Below are 23,598 nucleotides of genomic sequence, written 5' to 3'. Positions count from 1 at the left end.
CTGAGGCACTCAACACTTCCGGGTTGTATAGTCCTTAACCCCCCCCCCACCAGAAGGAGCGTGGCCTTCATGGCATGATTGTCAGGAGAGAGAATCTCAACATTTTTTAAACATTAATAAGTCTTTTATTTTTCATCAATGGGAAACATCCTCTTGTCCTGCCCAGCGGCGGGGGACTCTTAATAAGATGGCCAAAAATCACAGATTTAGAGTAGAGAGATACCATAAGTGGTAGCTTTTTTTCTAAAATCAATCTGTAGTGCAAACAGGAAGTGGTCAAGATGAGACTTTTAGTAATATAGATGTTGTTGGACGAGGCAAGTAACTCAATTTAGAAATTGAGAGGAGATTAAACTGTTTGAACAGATTATTATCTGTCATGATATCTGCTTCAAATATTTAAAATACACACAGGTCTGGTTGTTGGAAGCTTTATCACTCAAGATGTGTAAATGGAAACTAACTGTTTCTACTTGGTTTGCAGCGAGTTAGGAAATAAAAAATATCGTTCTTTCAAGATAGAGAAACATTAGAAACATAGAAATTAGGTGCAGGAGTAGGCCATCGGCCCTTCGAGCCTGTTAAAGGATTTTATAAATTACATCTCAATCTATTGTGTCACATGCTTTGGCTGAATTTTTGTCCTCATCTGCTCAGTGATAACTTGAAGAAGCAAAGACGTTATATAATCCATCTGTAGATTTAGAGTAGAGAGATACAGCGTGGAAACAGACCCTTCAGCACACCAAGTTTGCACCGGCCAGAAATAACCCTGTTCACTAGCACCATCCTACACACTAGGGGCAATTTACAATTTACAGAAGCCGATCAACCTGCATCAAGCCTGTCCAACCCCTTAAGAATTTTGTAAGATTCTATAACATCCCGGAGGAATCCCCTACATTCTAGAGAGTAAAACACCAAGCTCCATCCAGTCAGTACCCATAAATCAGGATCACATCCTGGAATCAGTCTGGTGGCGCCGTAAGGCTGCACTCCCTCTATGGCAAGAATGTCCTTCCTAGATTATGGATCAAAACATACGCAATACTACAGGTGTGGTATCACCAAACCCTGCACATTTTCGAGAAGAAATTAACTCAACAGAGGTCAATGTTGCTAGAATACCATCACTCAAGATGTGTGCCCCTGGAAACTAACCTTTTCTGACTTGGTTTGCAGCGAGTTGAGGAAGATAAAAAATGAAACTTTCTTTCAAGATATGGTATTTTTCAAATCACATTGAGCTTATCTCAGGTGAGGGAATAAAAAGGGGATACCCTTCACCAGAGGTCATCTGTTGCCGGCCGTGATTTGTCCTGCCTCTTTTTGCTTCCATTTTTTTCCTCCACTCCCCTCCTACAATCAGTCTGACGAAGGTTCCCGACCCGAAACGTCACCTCTCCATTTTCTCCAGAGATGCTACCTGACCCGCTGTGTTACTCCACCATTTTGTGTCTACCGTTGATATAAAATAGCATCTGCCGTTCTTTGTTATTAAGAGTTGATTTTTGGGTCATTTGCACAAGTACAGTGAGATACTGTACATGGAAAGTGAACATCATGCTTGCAGCAGTATCACAGGTACTTGGAACTAAGAACAGGAAACATTCCAATAATGATACATACAGCTCCCATCCAGATTTTGCTTCATGACAAGTGAGTTTATGTCTGCATTTCATACTCAAAAATACATTTTCAGAAAATGTAATTGCTTGCCGTTGGATAAATTGCACGGACCGTTTGGAGTCCATTGCAGTGTTTGTAGCTGTGATAATAAATCTGAGCCGATGAAGCATTTCTAATCAAAGCACAGGCTTGTTTTGATCATTCATCATGATAATATTAAATAGTTATTCAGCTCCATCAGTAGAGCATTGTCGCTTTAAGGTTTAAAATTAGATCACCCATGCAGATGTGGAATAAACAAAATAAATCATGGATTGAGCTGACAGAACAGACTCTGTCAGATATGAACTAAAACTGAAATAGCATCGATAGCTTTGATCTCAGGGGTTGCAAGTTTATTCTGTCCCCTGTAGAGATTTGTGCTTCTATAATATTTGTCCACTTCAGATGCTGTCGGCAAAAATATCTGTGTATTAATTCCACTCATCATATATCGCTCTTCCTTTTACATTATTGCTGTTTTTTTAGGAAACATTTTAGGGAAATTCATGTCTTCAGCAGTGCAGTCAAATCATCAAAGGCTAGAGTCTGGGTCTCATCACTTCTCGAGTAGTACACACACACTGAATGACATCCAAGTGCAATTATGACGTTGATGCATATACACAGCTAATGGTACATTTGGCCACGACGATATTCTCAGTATAAATACACAATGATTAAAAGGATGGTGCATTGGACAAGGATTCAAATAAACTAAATCTTTGTTCTTTGGCTCCCATACAGGCGTATGATCACACTCACGGCGGTGTTTAATTTGTTAAGATTCTTCTTTGTTATACTCTGCAAATTGGATAATCAACGGTGGAGGGTGAGTCCAGGGAACTCTTGCCAAATATTCACTGATTTAGCTTGGTTTAGAGATACAGCAAGGATTCTTTGGCCCACCAAGTTCGAGCCGACCAGCACATTAACACTATCCTACACATACTAGGGACATAGAAACATAGAAACATAGAAAATAGGTGCAGGAGTAGGCCATTCGGCCCTTCGAGCCTGCACCGCCATTCAATATGATCATGGCTGATTATCCAACTCAGTATCCTGTACCTGCCTTCTCTCCATACCCCCTGATCACTTTAGCCACAAGGGCCACATCTAACTTAAATATAGCCAATGAACTGGCCTCAACTACCTTCTGTGGCAGAGATTTCCAGAGATTCACCACTCTTTACACATACACCAAGCCAATTAACTTACATAGCTGTACGTTTTTGAAGTGTGAGAGGAAAACCACGCGGTCACAGGGAGAGCGTATAAACTCCGTACAGACAGCACCCGTAGTCAGGGTCGAACCCAGGTCTCCAGCGCTGTAAAGCAGCCACTTGCCGAGGAAGTGGTTGCTTTTTGTAATTTTCCTCTTGCAGTATTGCCAATCCTGATATTGTCACTCAGTAAATGCAACATGTACTGTGAAATACCAAGGCAGTGCACAGTCCCTGAGTTCTGTATTTTAGCACCTTCAACAAAGCCAGATGAGTTTGGCCAATCAACAGTTGCAGGATTTGGGAAGGGTCGCGTAAGGCCTGGGAAATTCAAAGGATTAGATGATATCAGGCAGCTGAACCATCCTACCAACAACTAGAGAGCAGTCCTGAACTACCATATCATTGGAGCCCCTCGGACCATCTTTGATCGGAGTTTACTGGATTTTATCTTGCACTAAGCTTTATTCATGTTATTTCCTTTATCATGTATCGGTACACTGTAGAAGGCTCGATTGTAATCATGTCTGGTCTTTCTGCTGACTGTTGAGCACGCAACAAAAGCCTTGTTACATGTGACAATAAATTAAACTCAAACTCTTCTCCTCTCCTCCCTTTCTGTGCCCCAACTAGACAACGCATCTATTTCTCCTCTATCTTCCCCTCCTCCTACATTGGCTAGCTTCACAATTGTCTCTGGCTAAGATGGCATGGTGGTGCAGTGGTAGAGTTGTTGCCTTACAGCGCTTGCAGTGCCGTAGACCCAGGTTCGATCCTGACTATGGGTGCTGTCTGTACGGAGTTTGTACGTTTTCCCCGTGACCGCGTGGGTTTTTTCCGGGATCTTCGGTTTCCTCCCACGCTCCAAAGACGTACAGGTTTGTAAGTTAATTGGCCCCGTGTGTGTGGGATAGTGTTAAAGCCTGTCCCACTGTACAAGTTCATTCCAAGTGCTCTCCCGAGTTTAAAAATAACCAAATTCATGGTAAGCACGGAGAATGACTGTAGCGGGTACGTCGGAGCTCGGGGACGTCTCTTCGTGCTAACGGCAGGTACTTGGGAAGACTCGTTAACGGCAGGTAAGCACGGGAAGACTCGTGAAGATTTTTCTACATGATGAAAAATGTCCACGAGAGCCCCGAGTACCGACGAGTGGCCATTACCGTAAATCTCCAAGTTCGAATCGGGGCAAACTCGGGAGAACTCTTGGAATGAACTCGTACCGTGGGACAGGGGTTTTAGTGTGCGGGGATCGCTAGTCGGCGCGGACTCTGTGGGCCGAAAGCCTGTTTCCGCGCTGTATCTCTAAACTAAACTAAACAATTCACAACTCTTCAATCTGCTTGTCTCACACCATCGGCTCTAATCATTGGCCTTCGTTCCAACCATTTGCCTATCAAACCCCCCCTTGCCTGTGTTTGCCTGTTACCTGCCACACTTTGTCCTGCCCCTTAGAGTTCTTTCACCCTCTCCCCAACAATCAGTCTGAAGAAGACTCCATTCTGGAGCGGAAGACGCTGTTCCTAAGACTGGTGGTATGGACCATGGTATTCCACACCTGGTAAGAGTTGCCTGTAGAAGCTACAGAAGCAAATACAATATGATATTTGGACAGAGTATATAGATATGAATGGTTTAGAGAACTCTAGGTCAAATGCAGGCAAATGCAAGGACAAGCCCACCGAATGGAAACAGCCCACCTTGTCCATGTTGACCAAGGAGGCATATTAGGCTCGAACCGTCTGCCTGCATTTGGCCACTAAACACTTCCTATCCATATATTTATCCAAATGTCTTTTAAAAATCATATTTGAAAACACTTCTATAGCTTTGTCTGGCAGCTCATTCAGATATGGACTATCCTGTAAATGGTAAAACCTTCTTCAGACTGGAGTGCCATTTCTCCAGAGATGCTGCCTGACCCCTCTGAGTTACTCCAGCATTTTGGGTCTATCAGAGGTAATGGTACCACCTTTCATGGCAAGAAATATCATTTTCAATAGTGTTGCAGTGAAATAACGGGTGAGTGTTAACTTTTATTATAAGGTCATAAATGATAGGAGTAGAATTAAGCCATTCAGCCCATCAAGTTTACTCCGCCAGTCAATCATGGCTGATTTATCTCTCCATCCTAACACCATTCTCCTGCATTCTCCCTATAACCCCTGACACCGGTACTAATCAATCACCAGTACAAATCTATCTATCGCAAGCTTAAAAATATCCACTGACTTGGCCTCCACAGCCTTCTGTGACAAAGACTTCCACAGATTCACCACCCTCTGACTAAAGAAATTTACCCTCTTCTCATTCCTAAACGAACATCCTTTAACCCTGAGGCTTTGACCTAGACTCTCCCAATAGTCGAAACATCCTCTCCATATCCACTCTATCCAGGCCTTTCACTACTCGGTAAGTTTCAATGAGGTACATGCTCATCCTTCTAAAATCTAGCAAGTACAGGTCTAGTGCCATCATATGCTCATCATACATTAACCCATTGGAGAAAAAATACTTTGCAATATTTTAAGTTGGAATTACTGTTCAGAATACAATTACATTTTCTGCAGTTGACCACACCTCTTAAAAAAATGAGATAAAATATTAAACAAAATTGCAATGCACCACTTGGACACCAAAAATGCATATGTCAGGCTGTTATTCATCGATTACAGCTCGGCATTTAACACAATCATCCCCTCCAAGCTGGTTACCAAACTCGCAGAGCTGGGTCTCTGCGCATCCCTCTGCAATTGGATCCTCGACTTCCTCATTCACAGACCACAGTCTGTTCGTATTGGTGGAAATGTGTCAGCCTCGATAACAATCAGCACGGGAGCACCTCAAGGCTGCGTGCTCAGCCCCCTGCTGTACTCACTCTACACCCATGGCTGCGTAGCCAATCATAGTGCGAGCTCCATCATCAAGTTCGCTGACGACACCACTGTTGTGGGACGTATCACTGATGGGGATGAGTCAGAGTACAGAAGAGAGATCGAGCAACTGTCCATATGATGCCAGCGCAATAACCTGGCCCTCAACAGCAAAACCAAGGAACTGATTGTGGACTTTGGAAGGAGTAGGAGGGGGACCCACAGCCCCATTTATATCAACGGGTCGATGGTTGAAAGGCTCAAGAACTTCAAATTCCTGGGCGTAACATCTCTGAAGATCTTTCCTGGTCCGAGAACACTAATGCAATTATCAAGAAAGCTCATCAGCGCCTCTACTTCCTGAAAAGATTACGGAGAGTCGGTTTGTCAAGGAAGACTCTCTCTAACTTCTGCAGGTGCACAGTAGAGAGCATGCTGACCGGTTGCATCGTGGCTTGGTTCGGCAATATGAGCGCCCTGGAGAGGAAAAGACTACAAAAAGTAGTAAACACTGCCCAGTCCATCATCGGCTCTGATCTTCCTTCCATCGAGGGGATTTATCGCAGTCGCTGCCTCAAAAAGGCTGGCAGTATCATCAAAGACCCACACCATCCTGGCCACACACTCATCTCCCTGCTACCTTCAGGTAGAAGGTACAGGAGCCTGAAGACTGCAACAACCAGGTTCAGGAATAGCTACTTCCCCACAGCCATCAGGCTGTTAAACCTGGCTCGGACAAAACTCTGATTATTAATAACCCTTTTTCTGTTATTTGCACTTGATCAGTTTATTTATTCATGTGTGTATATATTTATACCATGGTATATGGACACACTTATCTGTTTTGTTGTAAATGCCTACTATGTTCTGTGTGCTGAAGCAAAGCAAGAATTTCATTGTCCTATACAGGGACACATGACAATAAACTCACTTGAACTTGAACTTTTCTTTCGCTGCTGGGTCCTACATGAAGGTGCATTATAAGATTCTATTTTAGCAGTCTGAAAAACGACTACTGGAGTTTTCAACAATGCTTTATTCGAAAGCTCAAGTTGCTGCAAACAGGTTTATCAGACACGTCTGCCCACATCGGTGGTCAGCGCTGAACTAACACGCGCAAAGGAAAAAACGCGCAACAACAACAGCCCCTCCCAAGTCACGTGGCCGCGGCTTCCGAACGCCGGGTTCGATATCTGCGTGTGCTAGCAGGCGCCGTTACAATATTCCTTTGTGACTAATATTTCAACCCTCTGCTTTAGATATTGATTGCCTTCAGATACAATAACAGCTGCTGAGGTAACCTGTTCCCAAATGGCTAATGTTAAGGGATGACATGATTCCCATTCCCACAGGTGGAATCCCACAAAACTAATCCCAGCTAAACATTTGTTATGCTGAAAGCGAACATGCCAAAGTCTTCTAATTAGAGCACATAGCCTCCCACTGCATGTGTCAGTTGGGTGATTAATAAACACACTGTGAGTTTGAGAGCATTTTGTTTAATTGTGCAGTAAACCTCATCATCAAAGCTTGCTAATTATATACATTTCATATGTAAGGACCTGGGCAAATTTTTCACATTTACCAAATTGCAGTGAGGTTGCTGTTTTTAGACCTAGTTTAATGACACAAAATAACACACAGTGTGATTTTCAAATACATTCGGAAAACATTTTACTTTTACATTTGCAAGGAAGCTTTTTCTTCATTTCTTATCAGAGTGAGAGGAACACATTTTTCCAGGTTCAGGGACAGCTACATTTCAACAACCATCAGGTTCTTAAACTAAGGCGAACGACGAGGGCAGCCACGGTGCAGCAGCGGTAGCGTTGCTGCCAAACAGCGCTTGCAGTGTCAGAGACCCAGGTTCGATCCTGACGATGGGTGCAGACAAACTCCATACAGACAGTACAGAGTTTGTACCTTCTCCCCGTGACCTGCGTGGGTTTTCTCCGAGATCTTCGGTTTCCTGCCACACTCCAATGACGTACAGGTTTGTAGGTTAATCGGCTTGGTGTATGTGTAAATTGTCCCTAGTATGTGTAGGATAGTGTTCATGTGTGGGGATCGCTGGTGGGTGCGGACTCGGAGAGACAAATGGCCTGTTTCCGCGCTGTATTTCTAAACTAAAGAAAACTAAAAAGGAACTTGGACAATCTTAATGCTACCTCATCACAGAAGACTATGGGCCATCTTATCCACTACCGTGGACAGGTTTTCTGTTTTTCACAAATGTCTTGTTTTTTTACACTTTTGTTTACTGCCTTGTAGCATTTATGTGTAATTTATGTATAATTTATACATTTATGTGTTGTCTTACTATTTGTGCCTTGATGCTGCTGCTGCAAGCAAAATTTCCATTGTATCAGTACCTCATCGTACTTGTGCATATGGCAATGAGCCCAAGCTGAATGACTTGGCACTATGTCACACAAGTTAGTGTCATTGCTTTCCCTCTCCAGTGTCCTGGGTTTGATGCTGTTGTACGGTGTCACCTGTATGGAGTGTGTATGTTGTCGCTGTGACCATGTGGGTTTCCTTCCATATCCCAAAGATATGATGGTAGTTTTACAGATTAACTGTAAATTATTCCTCAGTGCAGGTGGATGGCAAAAAAAAAATGAAGAGAGGATGGAGGAGAGAGAGAGAGAGAAAAAGTGAAAGAGAGAAAGGGAGAGAGAGAGAGGGGGAGAGAAATTGAGAGAGAAATTTAGTAACAGGGAATTAAGGGAAATGGAATTGCACTGTTGGGAGAGGCATGGGCCGATTGGCCTATATCTGTTTTGTAATGTGTCTTAAGAGTGCTTAGCATAGCAGCAGTATAGAGTGTGAAAATCAATGATAACCTTCACAATAATTATTTATAATGTAATTATATTTTTAAAGAAAACATTGACAGGGTGATGTCTATCTGTCAATAGACAGTAGGTGCAGGAGTAGGCCATTCGGCCCTTCAAGCCAGCACCGCCATTCACTGTGATCATGGCTGATCATCCACAATTGGTACCCCGTTCCTGCCTTCTCCCCATATCCCTTGACTCCACTATCTTTAAGAGTTCTATCTAACTCTCTCTGGAAAGCATCCAGAGAATTGGCCTCTACTGCCTTTTGAGGCAGAGAATTCCACAGATCCACAACTCTCTGGGTGAAAAGGTTTTTCCTCATCCCCGTTCTAAATGGCCTACCCCTTATTCTTAAACTGTGGCCCCTGGTTCTGGACACCCCAACATCAGGAACATGTTTCCTGCCTCTAGAGTGTCCAATCCCTTGATCTATATTACTAAAAGTATGATCTTGACTGCTTTTGGCCCGCTGTGCTGCGATTTCCGAAAGAACGCCGTCACCTATGGCCGTCATTTTTGGCCACCTCGCTCAGAGCCCCCCTCCGCCTTCCGGGCCCGGAGGATTTTTCCCATCGATGAAAAATCAGAGAGATATTAATGTTTTTACAAAATTTGCCATTCTCTCTGCTGCCCCTGCTGGAAGGAGGGGGAGGGACTATAAAATCAGGAAGTGCTGTGCCTCATTCAGTCTCTGCAAGATGGAGGAAGCCATCTCTCTGAGCTCTAAATAACACTGAACACATGTTTACTCAACTGTGAGTGCCATTAATGTTGTTTGAAATTGAAAATATGGTTGGTTTGAAGTAAAAAGGCACTGCCTGCAAATGGTTGTTTGGGGGGTTTGGGTTGAAGTAAAAAGGCACTGCCTGCAAATGGTTGTTTGTCTAAACTTGACAACTTCCTGTTTGCACTATATTGATTTTAGAACGCTGCCACTTATGGCTGTGATTTTTGACCATCTTACTCAGTTCCCCTCCTCTCATCAGGTGCAGAGGATTATTCCCATCAATGAAAAACAAAAGTATTATTAGTGTTTAAAAAATGTTGAGAATCTCTCTCCTGTCAATCACGCCATGGAGGCCACACCTTTTTTTACGATGGGAGGGGGAGGGATTATAAAACCCGGAAGTGTGGGTGTGGCTCAGTCTCTGCATGATGGGGGAGGGAGAGGTCATGACTCTGTCTGAGCTGTGAATCAACTGAACACACTGAATGTCTACTGTGTGGTTTTATGGTGGTTTCACCCTGCTTGAAATAGTATGAAACTGCATTTGAATGTGGTGGCCTTGCATAAAATGGTATGAAACTGCATTTGTATGTGGTGTCGTTGCACCCTGCATGAAATGGTATGAAACTACATTTGAATTTTGTGGCCTTGCACCATCCTTGAAATGGTATGAAACTGCACTTGAATTTGGTGGCTTTGCACCCTGCTCGAAGAGGTAAGAATTTGGTGGCCTAACACTCTGCTTGAAATGGAATTGCAAGGAATAGCCGTGAGTCAACTGCCAGCCCACCAGCACATCAGGCTTGAGGGACTGAGCTGTCACCCCAAGAATCCATTTGGCCCACAATGTCCATACTAGCCCTCTGGAGACCAGTAGTCACTGCAGCCAACAACACCCATACCAGCGCTCCAGAAATTGGAATTGGTGGAGAGGTGGAATATTGCGTCGGAATATAACCCTAACCCCATGTTTTGTGACCTGGGCACAACTGGATCCCAGGTCGGCTCGCCTGCCCCACACTCCAAAGAAATGCAGGTTTATAGGTTAAGCGCTTCGGTAAATTGTAAATTATCCCTAGTGTGTTGGATGGTGCTAGTGTACGGGGTGATTGTTGGTCGGCGCGGACACGGTGGGCAAAGGATCTGCAGTTCCCAGGTTGCGTAAACTAATTGAACAAAAACACGCCTGCGGGCCGGATGATTTGGGGTAACGGTCCGGATCCGGCCCATGGGCCATAGGTTGTGACCCCTGTCCTAGATGTTAGGCCTCATTGTGTCCCCCCCCCATGTTTTAAAAGCAATTTCTTCCCATTGGCGAGCCTTGCGGTTCCCCACTAGTCACTGCCTGCCATTCTGAAAGGGACCCGTTAATCCCTACTCTTTGTTTCCTGTCTGTCAACCAATTTTCTATCCATGTCAGCACTCTATCCCCAATACCATGTGCTCTAATCTTGCCCACGTATCACCTATGTGGGACCTTATCAAATGATTTCTGAAAGTCCAGGTACACTACATCCACTGGCTCTCCCCTGTCCATTTTCCTAGTTACATCCTCAAATAATTCCAGAACACTAGTCAAGCATGATTTCCCCTTCTTAAATCCATGCTGACTCGGACCGATCCTGTTACTGCTATCCAAATGCGTGGCTATTTCATCTTTTATAATTGATTCCAGCATCTTCCCCACCACCGACGTCAGGCTAACTGGACTATAATTCCCTGTTTTCTCTCTCCCTCCTTTCTTAAAAGGAGGTGTGTGTGGTGGGCGGCGCGACTCTGGTCAGCAGCGGCCTCTGCAGTCTGTCCGCGTTTTATTATTTTCTGTCTGTGTTTAAATGTAGTTTTTGTTATTTTTTGTTGGGGTGTGTGTGTGGGGGGTGGGGAAACTTTTTTAAATCTCTCCCTGCACTGGAGACCCGACCTTTTCTCGTCGGGTTTCTGTTGTCGTTGGGGCCGCAACGAGGAGCGGCCTCCAACAGGAAGAAGCCGGGGACTCTGGTGCTACGACTCACCTCACCGTCGCGGGGCTGGCCGAGTCCGGAGCGGGTGGAGCGGTGGAGGAGCGCTGCTGCTGCTGCTGCTGCTGCTACCGGAGAGTCGGAGGCTCCAACGGCAGGTCTGTGGACGGCGGCACCGGGAGCCCGCGGCTCCTTGGAGGGAGACCGCTTTTCAGGGCTCTCGCAACGGCGACTTCCCCCGCCCGAGTTGCGGGGTTGAAGAGCTCCTGGAGCGGGGCCTACATCACTGCCCCGCACGGCTTGGAATGGCCGCGGGACTCTGCGAGCGCACACCGGGGGCTCTAACAGCAAGACCCGGTGTGCGACCTTGCATCACCCAGCGTGGCTTTAATGGCCGCAGGACAATCGCCATCGCCAGCCGGGGGCTTTGACTTTGACTCTGACATCGGGGGGGGAGAGTGCAGTGGAGAGATAAGTTTATTAGGCCTTCCATCACAGCGATGTGATGGATGTTTATGTAAATTATGTTGTGTCTTGGCTCTATGTGTTTGTAATGTATGGCTGCAGAAACGGCATTTCGTTTGGACCTCAAGGGGTCCAAATGACAATTAAATGTATCTTGTAATCTTGTCTTGTAAAATGTCCCCAGACATTTTACTGCCCCATCCATTCCCTGTTTTCTTTACTTTAGACTTTAGAGATACAGCGCAGAAACAGGCCCTTCGATTTACCGAGTCCATGCCGACCAGCTGATCACCCCGTACACTAACACTATCGGGACCATTTACAAATTCACAGAAGCCAATTAACCTACAAACCTGTACGACTTTGGAGTGTGGGAGGAAACCAGAACACCTGGAGCAAACCCAAGTGGTCACAGGGAGAACCTACAAATTCCATACAGATGGCACACATAGTTATGATTAAACCTTGGTCTCTGTTGCTATAAGACAGCAACTTTTCCACTGTGCCATTGTGCCGACCTTAGTGAGATATTGCTGACATGTATATCAGACTGTTACTACATTTGTGGCTGTATTTGATTATGTGAGCTAATTTTTCTAAATATATTGCATTTTTAGGCATTAAATTGAGGAATCACAGGTGAGAAATAATGGTATAAAAGCCATCCCTGTAACCTATTTAGATTTTGTATGTTTAGAAAGCTTACCTTTAAATTATGGCACGATTTAATTCCTCTCCAAGTTCAGTATTGTTCATTATGCAGTTAGTTATCTGTGGGATTGAATCTAACAGTTGTGCTTTGTTTTGGTAGGAACATTCATTCCGCAATGGGCTAATCAAAATCAGCTCGACACAATATTCCTTCATCAGTTGCTACATAAGAGAGGCTCAGGTGACCGATCGCACAATGTGAGTAGCATGATGGGCTGAACGACCTCAATCCGCGCTGTAAACTGGTGGGTGATGAAGTTTTATTGAGCTGATTCAGAAATGTAGGGTAGCACGATGGCGCAGCGGTAGAGTTGCTGTCTCACAGCGCCAGAGACTTGGGTTCCACCCTGACTACGGGTGCTGTCTGTATGGAGTTTGTACGTTCTCCCCGTGACTGCATGGATTTTCCCCAGGTGCTCCAGTTTCCTTCCACATTCTAAAGACGTACAGGTTTGTAGGTTACATTGGCTTGGTGTATGTGTAAATTGTCCCTAGTGTGTGTTTACGATAGTGTTAGTGTGCGGGGATCGCTGGTCGGTGTGGACTCGGTGGGCCGAAGGGCCTGTTTCCTCGCTGTATCTCAAAACTAAATTAAACTAATGGGAAAAGAAGGAGGGAAGCTGTTTGGGCAAAGTTAGCCAATGTCAAATACTAGAGGGCATTGCTTTAAGGTGAGAGGGGCCAAGCTTAAAGGTGATATGCGGGGAAAGTTTTCTTACACAGAGAATGGTAGGTGTCTGGAACACACTGCCAGAGGTGGTGGTGGTGGAGGCAAATGACAGTTAAGAACAGAGAGTGGTGATTTTCACACAGAGGGCAGTGGAGGCTAAGTCACTGGATGGGTTTAAGAGAGAGTTAGATAGAGCTCCAGGGGCTAGTGGAGTCAAGGGATATGGGGAGAGTGGTGAATCTCTGGAATTCTCTGCCACAGAAGGTAGTTGAGGCCAGTTCATTGGCTATATTTAAGAAATGTGGCCCTTGTGGCTAAAGGGATCAGGGGGTATGGAGAGAAGGCAGGTACAGGATACTGAGTTGGATGATCAGCCATGATCATATTGAATGGCGGTGCAGGCTCGAAGGGCCGAATGGCCTACCCCTGCACCTATTTTCTATGTTTCAATGTTTCTAAACATTTATTTTCTGCACCTTTATCTGAAATGGGCAACTGTTATTTTAAACAGTGTTGCTTAATTCTCAATCCAAAATCCCTCCCGCAAGAGGAACACACTAATGGACCTACACAAAAAAGCTGGAGAAACTCAGCGGGTGCAGCAGCATCTATGGAGCGAAGGAAATAGGCAACGTTTCAGGCCGAAACCCTTCTTCAGACTGATCGGGGGCCGATCAGTCTGAAGAAGGGTATCGGCCCGAAACGTTGCCTATTTCCTTCGCTCCATAGATGCTGCTGCACCCGCTGAGTTTCTCAAGCTTTTTTGTGTAACCTTCGATTCTCCAGCATGTGCAGTTCCTTCTTAAACACTAATGGACCTGTTCCACTTAGGCGATTTTTCAGGTGACTGCCGGCGAGTGTCAAGTTGGCAACTGGAACGGCGACTGTCAGAGTGGACACACACACATCACTCCCTTCACCAGCCCGTTATGCAGGTGGGGGACAGGGCATGCAGGGAGAGAGCTGGCTGAGTGAAATTTACATGGTGCAAAGCCAAAGTGATACAGACACACACCGCGATGAGCAGGAACATTGGCGCTGTATTAAGATGGCTAGAGCAGAGTGTACAGTAAGTCCTTTAAAAGAGGGGCGAGAGGGGGGTGGAGAAGTGCAGAGAGGGGGGAGAAGGAGTGGAGACAACTTTTAAGAAGCCAGAGATACACGGCTGTGAAGCTCGGCGGACATTTAACATTACCAGTCGGTTATCCTTGGTTCTGAAAACTACTGCTTACGGGTTTTTTTTTCCCCTACGAGTCAGTGAAATTCACCGGTCAACACCGGCTACAACCTATGAGAGCCTACGTGAACCTACAACCTGGCAACCCACTAGGACCTCTGGGCGAGCCACCTACAGCACGAGAATTCTCGCTACTCTCCATGGCGGCTTCAATCTAGTCACCGCTAATATTTCAACATGTTGAAAAATTTGCAGCGACCATAATGAGGCCCCGACTAGTTCCCAGAATGCGGGAGCTCCTCACGACCATCAAGGTGACTCCCCGGCAACCACCCGGCAACCACCCGGCAACCACCCGTGAACATGTGGCGACTACATAGTCTCTTGCAGTTGGCTAAAAAGTCGCCTAAGTGGGACAGGCCCATTAAGACCCACCTCGACAAGAACCCTTCGGATAATACACTTCAATCAAATTCCTTTCACTGTTCTAAACTCCAGCGGGAACAAAAGTAGTCTGTCCATCCATTGCCTCATCTGGCAACCAGACAAAGCCAAGGATTAATCTTCTAAACGTCCTCGGAGTTTCGTACAACATATTAACATACTCCTGTAAAGAAGGAAATCAAAAGTGCACCCAGTGGCCTCACAAATGTTTGAAGTATAAGCTTTCCACTTTTATATTCAATTCCTCTCACAATAGGCAATAATGTATGTGTTAGCTTTTCTAATTACTTGCATACCCTCTGACCAAAGACATTCCTCCTTTCTAGAGGTACGCCCTTTAAGTCTGAGGCTGTGGCCTCTGGTCCTAGACTCTCCCACCAGTGGAAACATTCTCTCTGCACATCCACTCTAAGCAGGCCGCACGACTCTACTGTTCTATGTTCTATTCTGGTAATAAAAAGGGATATTTGATATTTAATATGCTGCATTACAGTTTATTATATGGAGCATTATGAATATTTAATGAATTACAAATTGGGGCAGCACAGCGGCAGAGTTGCTGCCTTACAGTGCCAGAGACCTGGGTTTGATCCCGACTACAGGTGCTGCCTGCACAGAGTATGTACAATACATTCTCCCAGGGACTGTACGGGTTTACTCTTGAGCTTTTCCCGGGTGCTATGGGTTTTCTCCCACAATGTAGAGACATACAGGTTTGTAGTTTAATTATACAATCTTCCTGTGACTGCGTGGGTTTACTCTGGGTGCTCCGGTTTTCTCCCACAATCCAAGGGCGTCCAGGTTTGTAGGTTAATTGGCTTTGGTAAATATGTAAATTGTCCCCAGTGTGTAGGGTAGAGCTAGTGCATAGGATGATCGCTGGCCGGCGAGGACTCATTGGGCCGAAAGACCTATTTCCATGCTATAACTAAAGACTAAAGTCTAGAGGACAACTGGGATGGTGGAAACTTAATTGCCTCCCTATCTTTGCCGCACAAAATAGTCATTCCACTATTACTTGCTCATCCTAATTTGAGGTCTCCTAATTTGAGGAAGGACATCCTTGTGATTGAGGCAGTGCAGCGTAGGTTCACGAGATTGATCCCTGGGATGGCGGGATTGTCATATGAGGAAAGATTGAAAAGACTAGGCTTGTATTCACTGGAGTTTAGAAGGATGAGGGGGGGATCTTATAGAAACATATAAAATTATAAAAGGACTGAACAAGCTAGATGCAGGAAAAATGTTCCCAATGCTGGGCGCGTCCAGAATAAGGGGCCACAGTCTTAGAATAAAGGGGAGGCCATTTAAGACTGAGGTGAGAAAAAACTTTTTCACCCAGAGAGTTGTGAATTTGTGGAATTCCCTGCCACAGAGGGCAGTGGAGGCCAAATCTCTGGATTGATTTAAGAGAGAGTTAGATAGAGCTCTAGGGGCTAGTGGTATCAAGGGATATGGGGAGAAGGCAGGCACAGGTTATTGATTGGTGACGATCAGCCATGATCACAATGAATGGCGGTGCTGGCTCGAAGGGCCGAATGGCCTCCTCCTGCACCTATTTTCTATGTTTCTATATCCACACCATTTACAGCAACACCTGATCAAGACTTCTCCGATGACTCCTTACAAGTTCACGATTTCCACCACATAGAACGTCAAGGGGAGCGGATGAATTGAAAAGTCCTAAACTCCATCCTGACTTGAAACTTGATCCGCAGTGAATCAAAATCGTGGAAGCACCACTAAAACCGTGGTTGAAGGCACCACCTAGGATGAAGGCAATCGCCGCTTCTGAAGCACCACTATGTTTTTATGTAGTTTTTGTCGTGGAAGCACCACTATATCCCTGTGGGGTTGAAGGGGGTCGCTGGGAGGGAGGGGGTAACTTTTAAATCTCTCCCTGAACGGGAGACATGACCTTTTCTTTGTCGGGTCTCCGTTGTCGTTGGGGCTGCAACGTGGAGCGGCCTCCAACAGGAAGACCGGGGGCTCTGGTGCTGACTACTCACCTCACCGTCGCGGAGCTGGCCGAGTCCGGAACGGGTGGAGCGGTGGTGGAGCGCTGCTGCTGCTGCGGCCCGACCTCCGGAGGTTCGGAGGCTGCAACTGCGGGTCTGGCGGACGGCGGCACCGGGAGCCCGCGGGTCCCTGGAGGGAGACCGCTTTTCAGAGCTCCCGCAATGGCGACTTCTCCCGCCCGAGTTGCGGGGTCGAAGAGCTCCTGGAGCGGGGCCTTACATCACCGCCCCGCGTGGCTTGGAATGGCTGCGGGACTCTGCGAGCGCACACCGTGGGCTCTAACATCAAGAACCCGTTGTGCGACCTTGCATCACCCGGCGTGGCTTTAATGGCCGCGGGACAATCGCCATCGGCAGCTGGGGGCTTTGACTTTGACTCTGATGTGATGGATGTTTATGTAAATTATGGTGTGTCTTGGGTCTATTTGTTTGTAATGTATGGCTGCAGAAACGGCATTTCGTTTGGACCTCAAGGGGTCCAAATGACAAATAAATTGAATCTTGAATCTTGAATTAGAGATGGCTCAAGCAGCATCTGTGGATGGAACAGAAATGTAGAAACACTGGCTCAGATTTCAGTCACTTTGATTCTTAAAATCATTTTTGTGCATGGAATGTTTTAATAATGGGAAGGAATACAGGAAGGAGATTGAGAATCTTGTAACCTGGTGCCAAGACAAGACAACATCCTTTCCCTCAATGTCAGCAAGACAAAGGAGATTGTGACCGACTTCAGCAAGCGAAGCAGTAAACATATTCTGGTGTACATTGGCGGTGCCGAAGTAGAGATGGTCACACCTCTTCTCCCCTCTCCCATCAGCCAAGATGTACTGAGTGTGAAAGTGCATACCTCCAGATTCAGGGACAGTTTGTTGCTAGCTGTTATCGGGCAACTGAACCAACTAGAGAGCAGTCTTGACCAACCCTCAACCTCATTTGAGACACTCGGACAATCTTTAATCGGACTTTATCTTGCACTACACATTATTCCCTTTATTCTATATCTGTGCACTGAATGATTTGATTGAATTCATGTATAGTCTTTCCACTGGCTGGATAGTACGCAACAAAACATCTTTTCACTGTACCTCAGTACGCGTGAGAATAAACTAAGCTAAACTAAACTAAACTAATTATCACTTCATAGCTCTGAGGCTATTGAGGATCACACACGTTGGATGAGCCTGGAGTTAAAATTTCCTTTCCCCTGAAGAAGTCTGAAGAAGGGTCTCGACCCGAAACGTCACCCATTCCTTCTTTCCAGCCTTTGCTGCCTGTCCCGCTGAGCTACTCCAGCATTTTGTGTCTATCTTTGGTTTAAAGCAGCATCTGCAGTTCCTTCCTACACAGTTCAAATTTATGTTGGGATGCGGGTACCAGTCGGGGTGGCATTGTGGAGTAGCAGCAAGCACTGATGGCTCCGAGCTCCAGCAATCCTGAATAACACAACTGCCGAATCACCCCTTTGGAGTCTGATCTAAATTTAGAGCCTTGGATTATTTCACAGCGGCTACACGCTCCCACCCTGTTTTATTGCACGGAGCAATTGGAGACCCACTTGACACGATGGAACAGCAGCAACGACCCAAGTGTATGCTGAAATTGGCCAACTTAATATTGCATTAGTGATGGTTTAGTTTAGTTTAGAGATACAGCATGGAATACAGCAGACGCTTTGGCCCACTGAGCCCACGTCAACCATTGATCACCCATACACTAGTTCGATACTACACACTAGGGACAATTTACAGAAGCCAATTGACCTCCAAACCTGTACGTCTTTGGAATGTGGGAGGCAACTGGAGCACCCGGAGAAAACCCATGTAGTGACAGGGAGAATGTACAAACTCCGTACAGACAGTATCAGGATGGAACCCGGGTCTCTGGCGATGCAAGGCAGCAACTCTAGCACTGTGCCGCCACTGCAAGGGTGCATTGGAGTACGGAGTTTTATGGACAGTGAAAGCCCCTGTAGATTAACAAATGGCCAATTGAAAAAAAAACTGCTTGCTTGCTTCGCTTCAAGTAAGAAAAGCTCGTAGCAGTCACTATTGATGGACAATTGGAAGATATGCCTCAATATCCTTTTACATGTAAATCCATTTAACAGCTCAGAACAGGCCTGCAAGATGAGGAATAAAAGCCCTGTCCCATGGTACGAGTTCATTCCAAGAGCTCTCCCGAGTTTGCCCTGATTCGAACTCGGAGATTTACGGTAATGGCCGCTCGTCGGTACTCGGGGCTCTCGTGGACATTTTTCGACATGTTGAAAAATCTTCACGAGTCTTCCCGAGCTTACCGCCTTTCCCGAGTATCTGCCGTTAGCGTTATGAGCCGCTAAGAGATGTCCCCGAGCTCCGACGTACCCGCTACGTTCATTCTCCATGCTTACCACGAGTTTGATTTTTTTAAAACTCGGGAGAGCTCTTGAATGACTTCGTATAGTGGGACAGGGCCATTAGGAATCTATTACCATGCATGGATTAGGATAGTTTTCTGCTTGTTTGGAAGACGTTATTGTCATGTGTTACTGTAGGGACTAGTTAAATGCTTAGATTAGACCTCCTCCATCCTGAGGTGTTGTTGTTGCCAGGTCAACCAGTGTTTGTTTGGTGTCTTGCTGAAAGAGAAATAGGTTTTGAATACTCAGCACTGAGCACGTTCTGCTTTCTCACAGTGGACAAATCCTTTCCATGATAAAGGTGTGATTAATGAATGCCGATTTTAAAGTAGGTTACATTGAAGTTGCTCACATTTTATATATATATCACAAAGCAAATTAATATTGCCTGCAGCAACCTGCACCCCCATATCCCCCCTCCCATTCCTTGCTAATGCATGTGTCAGAGGTTATGGGGAGAAGGCAGGAGAATGGGGTTAAGAAGGAGAGACAGATCAGCCATGATTGAATGGCGGAGGAGACTTGATGGGCTGAATGGCCTAATTCTGCTCCTATCACATGTATCTAATAACCTTTCAAATGCCACTATCATATCTGTCTCCACCACCATACGTGGCAGTAAGTTCCAGGCACCCACCACTCTCTGGGTAAAAAAACTACCTCTGCTCATATGCTTTAAACTTTACCCCTCTCCCTCTAGGCTTTGAAATCTCCACCCTGGGAAAAAGGTTCTGATTGTCTACCCTATCTATGTCTCTCATCATTTTATTTATTTCTATGAGGTCCCCTTTCAATCCCCAGTGTTCAAGAGAAAACAATCCAAGTTTGTCCTCAGTCTGAAGAAGGGTCTCGACCTGAAACATTGCCTATTCCTTGGCTCCATAGATGCTGCCTCACCCGCTGAGTTTCTCCAGCATTTCTTTCTACCTTCAAGTTTGTCACCCTCTCTTTGTAGCGAATACCTTCTAATCCAGGCAGTATTGGAGTCAAGGGAAACCCCTTGGCCTCATGTACACTACATATCGGAGTCTTCAGGAACTCAGGATATCATTATCAAACATGTATAATAGTAATGACAACCGATTGAAATCAGTCAACAACTAACCTGAAGGTTGTCAATCATCCCTTTAGTTCAGTTTGGTTTAGTTTAGAGATACAGGCAGAGCGGAAACAGGCCCTTCGTCCCTCTGAGTCGGCGCCGACCAGCGATCCCTGCACATCAACACTATCCCACACACACCAGGAACAATTTCACACTTTGATCAAGCGGATTAACCTACAAACATGTACATTTTTGGAGTGTGGGAGGAAACCGGAGCACCCGGGGAAAATTCATGCAGGTAATGGGGAGAACGTACAAACTCCGTACAGACAGCACCCATGGTCAAGATCGAGCCTGGGTCTCTGGATCTGTAATGCCCCTGTCCCACTTAGGAAACCTGAACGGAAACCTCTGGAGACTTTGCGCCCCATCCAAGATTTCCGTGCGGTTCCCGGAGGTTGCAGGTAGGGAGACTGCAAAAAAACTCCGGGAACCGCACGGAAACCGTGGGTGGGGCTCAAAGTCTCCAGAGGTTTCCGTTCAGGTTTCCTAAGTGGGACAGGGGCATTAGGCAGCAGCTCTACCGCTGCGCTACTGTACCGGTGAAAGGAGCTTTTCTGTAAATGAAAGCTTGTTCCCAAAATGTCATCCGTTCTTTCACTCCAGAGATGCTGCCTGACCCGCTGAGTTCTCCCGCATTTTGTGTTTATCTTCGGAGTAAACCAGCATTTGCAGTTCCACTCTTCACGTTCAGTCCTGCATGTTTAAGAGAGGGAATTGGCCAAAGTATTAACCTTAAAAATATCAGTGCTGATGTCCGATAAGTACTCGTGCATTGAACTCCGGAGTTGAACGAATGTTGCCCACACAGTAAGTAGAAATAAATACAAATTCTAGGATCTTGATTCTACCCAACTCAGCCTAAAATTCATGAGAAAAAAATTACATGACCTTAAAAATGAAAGAGCAACAATAAATATTCTATCAAAGATCCTTAAGTTCCTGATCGATACTTTGAAATTAAAAATGAGTACTATAATTAAACCTTTATTGGAGTATGAATTGAGAATTTATTTATTTGAATTGAGTGTTTATTTTTCCTGAAGCAAAATTGAAGCATTTGTTACTCTCCCGTGTTAAGTCATTTTACTAATGTGTTCTGTTGGTCCTTCAGAAAACTTCTAATTGCAGTTAAAGAACGCGCATGTTATTTTTGTCTTCAATTTGCTTCTTTTATCTCAAGAAGGTTATGCCTAATACTGAGGTATTGTTCCCCATTTACCAACACCAAGCATTTGGCCCTAATGGTTCCTCTTTGTGGGAAGTGGAGTACTTCTAGACTGCTCGGGAACGTTGAGCTGAGTTTGAAAATGTATTGAATATCAGAAATTATTTGAATAAACATCTGATATAGATTCACCAACCTGACCTTCTTATAATCAATAGTGGTCCATCCATCCCACAGTGGATATGTGTTAACCCCTAGATCTTGTTATTGTTCAGGGTCTAGTCTCACACTGGGCATTTATAATTTTATATGTTTCTATAAGATTCCCCCTCATCCTGTATTCACTGGAGTTTAGAAGGATGAGGGGTGTTCTTATAGAAACATATCAAATTATAAATGGACTGGAGAAGATAGATGCAGGAAAAATGTTCCCAATGTTGGGTGAGTCCAGAACCAGGGGCCACAGTCTTAGAATAAAGAGGAGGTCATTTAAGACTGAGGTGAGAAAAAAACCTTTTCTCCCAGAGAGTTGTGAATTTATGGAATTCCCTGCCACAGAGGGCAGTGGAGGCCAAATCACTGGATGGATTTAAGAGAGAGTTAGATAGAGCTCTAGGGGTTAGTGGAGTCGAGGGATATGGGGAGAAGGCAGGCACGGGTTATTGATAGGGGACGATCAGCCATGATCACAATGAATGGCGGTGCTGGCTTGATGGGCCGAATGGCCTCCTCCTGCACCTATTTTCTATGTTTTTATGGGCAGTTCTACTTAACAATTGAACTATTGAACGTGTAGGTTTAACCTTTAAACCTGCATGTCTTTGGAGTGTGGGAGGAAACTGGAGCACCTGGAGAAAACTCACGTGATCACAGGAATAACGTGCAAAATCCATACATGCAGCACCCGCGGTCAGTATCGAAGCCGTGGTCTCTGGCGCTGTAAGGCAGCAACTCTACCGCTGCGCCACTGTGCCGCCCCATTCCTGTGTCATATGACCCACATGACAAAAACCTCTTTGTGAGCAGTGAGAACTAACTAGCTATCTAGTTTTACTGAAGCTTAATTCTTTTCTTTTGTTTTCCAAACCTAGTGAGCAATTTGTGAAGCCAATCTCTAAAGCAGTTCGGTCACAGGAGCGGCGAGAAAGCTTTTCATCTTCTGACGAAGGATGTGGGAAAAAGCAAAAGGAAAGCCAGAAAGTCAAGAAGTACCGGAAGAAGCACAAGGATTCGTCGGTAGCCGAGGAAAGTGAATGCCAGTCGGTCTCTGGATCAGAGCCAACACTGGAACAATTGAGTTCCTCAACTGATGGAGATAATCAGGAAGATTCAATCAGCTCCTATACTGAATCTGTATAATTCATCTCACATTTTGATGTCAAACGCTGTTCAGAGGATTTAACCCTTACTTACCTTAAACCCCTGTCTCAGGATGTTCAAACCCAAGGTTACACAACTCCTGTGGCATTCTTGCACAACAAAAGCACTCCATCCGTTGGGCGGTCATAGCCGTTAGCTTAACGGCTGTGACCTTCCTTTGTGGAGGGGGGGGGGGGGGGGGGTAATGAGGGGGGTTGTATCAGCTGAGGGTCCAATGAAGAAAGGGAATAGCGAGCAATAATGGGGACACGTAATCAAAATGAAAGGAAATGCAAAAAGGTGGTATGAGAATCAATAGAATAATTACAAACATGTATCTGATCAAGGTTGAAATCTCATGTGTTACTTTGGTGCAGAAATTAAACATAGAAACATAGAAATTAGGTGCAGGAGTAGGCCATTCGGCCCTTCGAGCCTGCACCGCCATTCAATATGATCATGGCTGATCATCCAACTCAGTATCCCGTACCTGCCTTCTCTCCATACCCCCTGATCCCCTTAGCCACAAGGGCCACATCTAACTCCCTCTTAAATATAGCCAATGAACTGGCCTCAACTACCCTCTGTGGCAGAGAGTTCCAGAGATTCACCACTCTCTGTGTGAAAAAAGTTCTCCTCATCTCGGTTTTAAAGGATTTCCCCCTTATCCTTAAGCTGTGACCCCTTGTCCTGGACTTCCCCAACATCGGGAACAATCTTCCTGCATCTAGCCTGTCCAACCCCTTAAGAATTTTGTAAGTTTCTATAAGATCCCCTCTCAATCTTCT

General features: G+C 45.4%; 1 protein-coding gene across 1 annotated transcript in view; it reads left to right on the top strand.

Annotated features, from left to right (window-relative positions):
- LOC129697806 (von Willebrand factor A domain-containing protein 3B-like) overlaps positions 1-22,977 on the top strand; it is a 179,331-nt gene extending 156,354 nt beyond the window's left edge. The window contains exons 25-26 of the mRNA XM_055636433.1: positions 12,572-12,669; positions 22,543-22,977. Coding sequence (XP_055492408.1) covers positions 12,572-12,669; positions 22,543-22,810 — 366 coding nt within the window. The 3' untranslated portion in view covers positions 22,811-22,977. The remainder of the gene's footprint in view (positions 1-12,571; positions 12,670-22,542) is intronic.
- The last annotated feature ends 621 nt before the right edge of the window (positions 22,978-23,598 follow it).

Source organism: Leucoraja erinacea, chromosome 6, assembly GCF_028641065.1.
Source record: "Leucoraja erinacea ecotype New England chromosome 6, Leri_hhj_1, whole genome shotgun sequence".
Taxonomy (NCBI): domain Eukaryota; kingdom Metazoa; phylum Chordata; class Chondrichthyes; order Rajiformes; family Rajidae; genus Leucoraja; species Leucoraja erinaceus.
Note: the sequence above shows the minus strand (reverse complement) of the source record. Positions and strands in the feature narration are given on the sequence as shown.